The sequence below is a fragment of the Topomyia yanbarensis genome, chromosome 2 (genome assembly GCF_030247195.1).
Source record: "Topomyia yanbarensis strain Yona2022 chromosome 2, ASM3024719v1, whole genome shotgun sequence".
NCBI lineage: Eukaryota > Metazoa > Arthropoda > Insecta > Diptera > Culicidae > Topomyia > Topomyia yanbarensis.
Window position 1 is genome coordinate 13,145,980 of NC_080671.1, and position 9,312 is coordinate 13,155,291.

At 36.5% G+C, this 9,312-nt stretch overlaps 1 protein-coding gene across 1 annotated transcript; it reads left to right on the forward strand.

The window, feature by feature from the left end:
* Nucleotides 1-4,621: 4,621 nt before the first annotated feature.
* LOC131679283 (uncharacterized) lies at nucleotides 4,622-8,909 on the forward strand. Its single transcript, XM_058959987.1, has 3 exons — nucleotides 4,622-4,719; nucleotides 5,375-7,082; nucleotides 7,143-8,909. The coding sequence occupies exons 1-3, from the start codon at nucleotides 4,656-4,658 to the stop codon at nucleotides 7,771-7,773; spliced, it is 2,403 nt and encodes an 800-aa protein (XP_058815970.1). The 5' UTR covers nucleotides 4,622-4,655; the 3' UTR covers nucleotides 7,774-8,909.
* The last annotated feature ends 403 nt before the right edge of the window (nucleotides 8,910-9,312 follow it).

Sequence of the window (9,312 nt, forward strand, 5' to 3'; positions counted from 1 at the left end):
AACGGGCTATAACTTCATAAGCATTTCAAGGACAGACTTCATTTATTCAGCAAAGATATTCGCAAAAGCTATTTCCACAACTTTCCCAAAGACGTTAGCTGATTTCTTTTACCAAAAAATAGTCAAGAAATCTTACATATAGGAGGATTAAACACGAAAATCATAGCAGAAAAAGACAAACTTTGCTATTTTTGTTGAGTAGTCCGAAAAGACCATTGACGTAAATTCCGCCGTTTCCACGTTAACTCTTCATTTTTCAAAAATTGCTAAATTGTTTTGAAAATACACGAGATAAACCAGTGTTGAACAAAGAAAGTTGTCCACTTTGATAATTCAAACCTTTTTGCGGAACATAGTAAAGACTGGGCTTTAAAGTGATGATTCACAAAAATCAGCAATAAAGTTGAAGATATTAAAGATAAAGACTTTGTGTCTTCAGCAAAGTTGTTGGCAAAAGCTTGCTTTACAACTTTGCCCAAGACGGAATTTTAATATATACACTTGCAGAAAAGTTAGTAAATATATGTCAGTTTTAGGGAAACTAATAAATAATAAATAATAAATAATAAATAATAAATAATAAATAATAAATAATAAATAATAAATAATAAATAATAAATAATAAATAATAAATAATAAATAATAAATAATAAATAATAAATAATAAATAATAAATAATAAATAATAAATAATAAATAATAAATAATAAATAATAAATAATAAATAATAAAACTATATGAAAAGGCTTGTAATGTCCACAAATTCCTCCGAAGACATCATTGGCCCAAATTTAACGATTCAGGCATAATTAATAGATCCCGCGATTTTGGCAAAAAATACCATAGTGCATTTAGGACAATTTCAGACCCCCGTCAAATTCGCTTAAAGTTATTGACATTATCACTATGGGAAAATATGTGTCTTGTGATTCTTTGGCCACAACAAATCGGTGGTCATTGGGTCAGCTTAATATAGATTACCTGAAAATTTTGAAATATTTGTAAATATTGTCAGTAAATGCTTAAATGTGAAATAAATGTTATAGCTTCCGTGTTTACATGTTTGAAGGATGTTTATTTTATGTTTTCTAGTTTGCGGTTGATGCCGGTAAGTATTTATTTAGATTTTTGCTCTATTTACCTTTTCATCTTTTTCACATAGAAAGGTTATGCAATCACTCTGAACACCGCCAATCTAATCTCAGATAATGCTGAATTAGCTAATTAAATATTATATAATCATGTTTCAGGCAGGGGCGGATCCGGAATAAAATATCCTGGTGGGTCTAAAATTTCGATTTTGAATTTATTTTTCGATTTTGAAATGAATATATTACGTATTACGCAATAATCGCATTTGATAAAAACCAGAGAAATTTTGGTTTTAAATGATTTTGAGTTTAAAATTACGTTACACAAATGTTTTGTTTGAAGAAAAAGAAACGAAATTCTTCATTCATTTTTATTTGTTTCGGTCGTTGCTATTCTTTCAACTGCTTTTTCTTTTGTTGTTCAATTTCTTGAGTTTCTTTTTTCTGTTTCGCATCTGTTTGGGATTGTTCTCTTTCTTTTTTCTTCTGTTGCCTTTACTTTTCGGATACTTTTCCCAATTCAGCATATATGTCTCTTATACATATTTTTAAACACGACAAATATTCAAATTTAGTTATCTTTTCTCTTTTGGTTGATATGCTAACAGCTACCTGAAAATCTGGCCCCAACAGAGTTTCAAGCGGATCCAAGGAGGCCAGTTGGCGATTTGGCTAATGATGTCCTGGCAGTGATCTTCCGTTTGCCCAAAAGCTACAAATTCAATTTTTTCTCTGTTGTCGTCCATCCTCTCTTTCCGCGTTTCGGTATCTGCTACTTTGATATTAGAATCAGTCCCTCTTGTGTGTGTATTTTGCTCCCTTATAAAAAAGCTAATAGTGTTTCTCCTTGTTTCAATTGCTAATCAAATAATACTTCTGGTTAAAAAATTACAAATTGTATATCTATGTCTTTACAAATATTTCGTTCTGCATTTTTAGTCTGAATAAAATCGCATTAATATCGATCTGAATTCCTTATTGTAAGATGTAGATGTGTCGAAATATATTCCCCTTACTATTATTAGAAATATTTTTAATGATTCTTAAAAAAATATTTTTATTAATGCTAAGGGGAATATATGTTATCCCATATTTCAAGAAAGTTTAATTGTAAAGTGGTTAATCTCAGCTTTTGGTATAACCCAAATTTTAAATGGGTAATTTCCCCTCGGTTATTTTCAAGTGGGTAGTTCTACCCATACTACCCACGTGATCCGCTGTCCTTCGGATCGCATTTCCTTAACTATTTCTTGATGTAAAACGGCAAAGTATTAAGGGGTTACTTACCTTTTTGTGTGAAAAATGTCAAGAAATTTTTAATTTACGTAAAGGCATAAAGCAATGATTTCATCACATCAAAATTATAGAATGGTAGCACATTTTTTTTAATGAAAAACCTGTTTAATCCACCTAGTGGTGCAATTGTGCTTTCCTCATTTGTCCAAACTACGATTCCATGGCTGGTTATGTTCAATACAATGATGGAAATGTATATTACATATTCAGTACGACAGGCAAGATCTTGAGATACAATGTGTCGACACTGAAACATCGCTTGAAACCAGTGGCGGATCAATGAGGAAGATCCGGGGCTCCGGATCGTGCCGAAAATTTTCAACTTGTTAGTAGCAACCCCTCATTGCATACTCATATCTAAGTCTTCATAGGTCAAAAAAATTTAGGGATTAGGTTGACGATTTTTTGAGTGATTGCATAACCTTTCCATATGAGAAAGGCAAAAATATGCCAAAGTCCAAAAAAGTAAATTTTCGCCAATTTTTTTTTCGATATTTCATCAAATCTCAACGTTTCATGCATTTTAAAGTCACTTGGCATCAAAAATGCAAATTCGATTTTGAAATTTTCCCTTACTCTCCCCGGTGAGAATTTTTCATTTCAGTTTATATGGGAATTTTCTGTGTGGTTGCATTATTCAACCCGTAAGTCCGGAACCGGAAGTCCAATAAAAAAAAATTAAATTGCAGCGGATGGGAAGGTTGCACCTTTCATTTGAGGCTAAGTTTGTGCTAATCGGTCCAGCCATCTCTGAGAAACGGAGTGACATTTTTTTCCACATACACACACATACATACACACAGACATTTACCGATCTCGACGAACATTCGGCCCTCCGGGCCGGGATTAGGTTGACGATTTTTAGAGTGATTGCATTACCTTTCTATATGAGAAAGGCAAAAACAAGCAATAGTTTATAAAAATATGTTGATCATTGTCGGAGTAATGGGTTCTTCCCCAAAATGCGTTTTTATTTAAGAGGTTTGTGATGATCACGATTGAAGCTAAGCTACTGAAAATGCCCCAAAGCTTCGATTCAACTTTTTATAACGAGAAAATAAAACTAATTCCAAGCGCAATTTGGAGCAAATACGAAAATTCTAAATTCACATGTCACACTTTTTCGAAAAATTTCGGTTATTGGCGCGTTACTTTAAATCTACGGATTTGGCGGCATGCAAAAGTGGCTGACTAGAAGATATATCGTATCGTGTAGGGGCCGCAATAAACCTTTCTATGGCTCCTATACATACACGTCACGTGGTACGAAACCTATATTAAAATAACAAATTTGTCACAAAATATATCCCATATATCAAAGTCTCATAGGATTGTTTTCAGTCAAGAAACTGCATTAGTGTTCGCGAGAGGGATCGTTAAAAGCTCAACACAGAATTGGCGCGCTTAAACATAGTCGGCAGCGCAGCTATAATCTATAGTGCCATTTTTGCTGAAATCGACGGCGCACAGTGGCCGATCTTCGAACAAAAGTCGGACAAAACCTAAAATGTTGCCTAATTTGGTTGAAAATCACATGTTGAGCTAATTTCAAACGTCAACCGTCATAAAATATTGAATTCATTTTTCTATAATTATCATCGAACCTTTCTTACGACTATGATCCTATTTTTATGATAGATTTTCCATTATTGGTCAACTATATCAGCAAGATCATAAAAAATGATATCGACTACTTCAAATCCATTGTATAGTATGTTAGTATGTTTACGTTAAACTTTTTAATTATCTTGCACAAAACACGAAGCGCCTCCATATCAGTTACAACAATTTAAATTCCCCTATATTAGTAAGAAAAATATTTTTGATTAGACCACCTCATACATAATCAAACGAAAAAGTCATATCTAAGTTAGCAGTTAGTAGTGTTAAAATCGGACCAAAATCAAAAAGGCAACATTTGAAGTGAAAGTGTGGTTTCGGAAATGAAAATCTTTAAAAAGTAATGTTTAAACTGTTGTTAAAAATCATGATCTTATCCAAAAAGCATAAAATATTGAGCATGGATTATTTAATACATGAGAAGTTTAGGAAAAATATAAAGTATCAATATTTAAAACACAATTTTTTGAAGTTTTGTATAGGCCACTGTGCGGCGTGTGAAAATAATCTACGGCGGCGCACATCCCTACTTCATAGATAACCCGTACATTGATGTTGCCTTCTCGTTGATTAATCAGTTGATTAGTAATCAGTTTCATCTCTGTCGTATAGGCGATGCAGTGTCAAGCTTTCTAGATTGTTTTGGAGGATGTTCAGAATGAGATCTTCCAGTATATTTTGTGTGATCTTTTGTTCGTGGCTTGTATCTGGAAGTAAGTTTATTCAGCGCAGCGCGAAGTTTAGGTTTTTGGTTGAATCCAGGATTGAAAATACTATGGACATTCAGGGCGAGTTTAGTTATTTGACAATCTTTTGAATCATAAATAAAGTATTTTTGGAATCTAAGAATAGACTCCAATATAGGCATCTAATCTGAACTCCCTGGAAGTTGCGTCTCTAGAATGGCAAGCACAATACCGAAAACTGACATTTGCGGAATAGTAAGCCTCATTTATGTGAGCAGTGAAAATGGAGATTTATAGGCTTTGACAGTAGTCATTATATGGTGAGCTTGATGGACCTAGACGCTATAGACCCATGCTCTTACATTGGGTTGTTTTAATTTTACCGCTTTTTACAAAACCAGGAGAATGGCCGCCCAGCAGAGGGCTCAAACAAACGATTGAGACGGCGAGTCTTAAATTCAGTATCGTCAATCAAAAAATTTCGTGTATTGTGTGTGAACTCCGCCATATGAATTAATGTTAATATGTAGGAGCGCTAACAATAGCCTGGTGGACAAACTTAAATATCTCATAAACATTATTCTTCGGAAATCATATGCGAGCATATTTTTTGTTTTGGATTTTTACCACCACTTCGCACTAGATGCAACAATGTTATCACAGATTACCATTTATTTTTCAGCCGATGAATGTGGACAACGAGTAGTACTAACTCGTGAGTTGGTCCACTTTGGCAACCAGTCTCGTTCAGGAGAGTGGCCATGGCATGTTGCACTGTTCCATAGGATGAACCGAGCTTCCCCCAGCTATGCTTGTGGAGGAACCATTCTTTCGAAGAACTATGTTGTTACGGCAGCTCATTGCACCTATCCCCAGTCTAGGGTACGCCCACTTAAGGCAGCGGAGGTTTTGGTTCGAGCGGGAATAGCAAACATACAGCAGTTGGAACATTCCTTACAGCAGATGGCGGTTGTAGAGATCCTGCGCCATGAGGAATACAATACGAATAGTCTAGAATGTGATATCGCATTACTGAAGCTTGCTGGAGATTTCGAATTCACGAACTATGTTAGGAAAATTTGTTGCTGGACCGGAAGCGATGAAGAGGAACAAATTGTTGGAAAAAATGGAATTATTGTGGGATGGGGAAGAGATGAGACCGAAACATTGCCTGATGTTTTGAAGCATGCTTCGGTTCCGATAGTCTCCAGGAAGAGCTGTCGCGATAGTGATCCTAATTACTACACGAGATATTTGTTCGATAGGAAGACGTTTTGTGCAGGCCATCGAAATGGGACATCCTCAGGATTGGGAGACAGCGGAGGCGGTTTGTATATCGAAATAGATGGAAAATGGCGTCTGCGGGGGATCGTAAGCAATGGCAAGGTAAATCCCGTGACTCGTTTACTCGACGTTAAAAGTTACGTAGTGTACACTGATGTAGCCTACTTTTTGCCATGGCTCAACAATAAAATGAATTTAACCAAAGGATCGGAAGATGTGACTACATCTGTTCAAGATTTTGCTGTTTGTGGTAAGAAAAAGGATCCTCAGTTTTTACGCACCGGGTACAAAGAAGAGCGAAAATGGCCTTGGAAAGGCGATGTTTACAAACAGAGTAAAAAACCGTTATGGTTATGTGAGGTAGCGATAGTTAGCGAATATTTTCTGCTTTCACCGGCCGAGGTTTACAGCGATAGCGATGTGTATAACCCGTACAAACTATATATCATTTTTCAAATATTCAGAAATGGAAAACATCAACTGTTAAGTTACTTACAAATACACCAAATAATTCGGCATGAAAACTTTGATTCCCACACGAGAATGAACAATATTGCTTTGTTGCAACTGAAATCTCCAATGAAATTTACTGAATTCTTACGTCCGATATGTCTTTGGAAAGGAGATCCTGCCAGAGGAATTATGCCAAGCACAATTGGTTATCTAGGCGAATTTCAAGATTGGATAAAGCATCATGATAAATGTGTCGAAGAGATTCAAAAAATTTCAAATTCAACGCTAAATGAACATTCATTGTGTATTACTATATCAACTTATCAATTCCATGGATTCCTAGGAGATCTTTTGTATCTAAAGGTTGGCGAGTCTTGGTATCTAGGTGGCATTTCGTTCAACATGATTAGGTATGAATCTATTTTCCATATTCTTTTGCTGGATGTTGCCTACTACAAAGATTGGATTGAAAGAAACTCGGTTTTGCGCTTCCAAAATCTACTTGCTCTAGAAAACTGCTACCGAACATCAGTCGATCAATGGATGTACCAAATCTATAACAGATATGTTTTCCAGTGCTATGCATCGTTGATAACGACTTCTTTGTTACTAACAACAGCTTCTTGCGTAGATGAGATACCAGTGAAGTCTGTGTATGATTACTAATTCAGCTGAGCTTTCCATTTGTTTTTAAATAGTAACCTTTCTTACAGATATGTTCTAAATGATCACCATGAAAGAGTATCAACAGTAAGCAAACTCCATCTACATCCTTCCTTTGACAAGCTTGAATTCACCAACAATATCGCCATTGTGGAATTGGAACAGGCTGTAGATAAAATACCAATATGTCTTTCAAAAACTCCCGAGAAGTTATCGAGTTTGACACAACAGTCGCTAAGCTGGCAGCCTAATCCATCCAAAACAAATTCGATTCTACATTCAGCGGTCAACTTTACATCAACCAACATTCGAACTTGTGCCAATAGATGGCAGCAGGAAGGGGCCAAAGTAGACACAACGGGTTCTAATATTTGTGGTCTAATGATATGGCAGGAACTGCAAAAGTCACTTTTCCAATGCACTTTTAACCTACACGGTTCGCCACTGGTTTCCAAGTCGAATAACAATACCACCATGTTCCTTAAAGGAGTTCTGGATATCGGGAAGAGTAATCATTGCGTAGCGAACGACCTGCCGGAGGTGTATATAGACGTGATGGCCTATTCGGAATGGATCACTGAAATCGGGCTAGTTAATCGTGGGAGTTTCAGTGTTCCGGTGGGAATCCATGGTTCCCCATCTAGACAAGAGTGGAGGTTAGGAATCAAAACTGGGAACTAATTCATCGAGTGTGAAAAGTTGAAAATGTGTCAGATATTGAATTTCATTGTTGAAATGGTGCCTGCTCTAAGATAAAATTACATGGTATTAGTAGATGACATATATAGCTGATATTTTTTCGTGCATTTCGTAAATGCCAATTCTATTACAACATGTTTTGGTGAAGGTGTCGTCATCGAGAGAGTCAACACTAGTTCCCGAGCGTCCGCACAGAAACAAACTTTATTTCATTAGACTAGAGTCCCCTAAAATTTCCAATCTGGTAGGCAATTTGTGTATGTGGTGAATCGGTCTAACTCTACTGTGGTTTGGGAATTGGTCCGAATCCGAGAACTGTGCCAGATCCAGAAACTGCCTATAATTTTGATTTCACTATCCAATAGAGATAGAGAGGTACATACGGTTCGATCGCTAAAACCTAACTAACTTGTCCTTACTTATTTCTGGCCCTGAGCACCTCGTGGGTCTAGTTGAAAACTGCTGCATCGGTAGATGTCTGGAATCATCGCATCGATGTGTTGGCCGGCGATGGGTGGTTGAACTGCTGATGCATTGATGCAATATATGGTGGACAGCACGTGTTGCTATATCATCACACCTGTTGCTAATCGTCCGTATGTAACAGGGTCGCTGATGTGTGCGTGTGAAATATTTGACTTATAAATTTATGTTGGTATACCTCGGCAGATAACTGTATATCACCATATCTGACAGAGGGATTTCAAAGCCGTGGTTCAACCGAGCGGTCTGGCCATTAATCCACAAGTGTACCAGGACGAGTGTCTTGAGAAAATTCTTCTGCCGTTCTTAAAGGAGTATCATGCGTATGGGAAGTACGTCTTCTGGCCGGACAAGGCGTCTTCCCATTACGCCAAGAAGACGCTGGAGTATCTTAAGCAGAAAAACATATCGTACGTGCCGAAATCATGGAACCCGACCAACTTGACCCAGTGCCGTCCCATTGAGGAATTTTTCGGCTCCCTAAGTGCTCTAGTGGACAAAAATAATTGGTGGGCCAAGGATACGACCAGGATCCGGAAATGTATCCGGAAGATGGACGTCAGTGCCGTCCAGCGCTCTTGTGAGAGCATCGCGACTAATTTGCATCGTACGGCTGACCAGGCCACCTTCTCCAATATTCATTGACGTTTTTTGAAGAATGGACATTATGTCTTTAATAAAATTTAATAAAATTATTTGAACGAATATTACTATTTCTCTTGAAAAATTCCGCCATTTTATGAGTAGAAACTCCCTTAATTTGAAAGATATCTCAAAAACTCAAAGTAGAAATCAGATATTTTATATATTGCAAAGTTTGAAATAAATTGGTTAAGTAGTTTTTGAATGGCAGTTAAAATCGCAAATCGTGTTTTAAGAGACATTCTACAAAACGCTTCGTCATTGTGTCGCTTGTCGATATTTTTGCATAGAGAAATTGCAGAATGTTATTGAAACGATACATTATAATTTATAAAAGTTTTGATCAATTCGCTCCACCCAAATTTCTAAAAAAATGCGAAAAATGTGTTTTTTCAC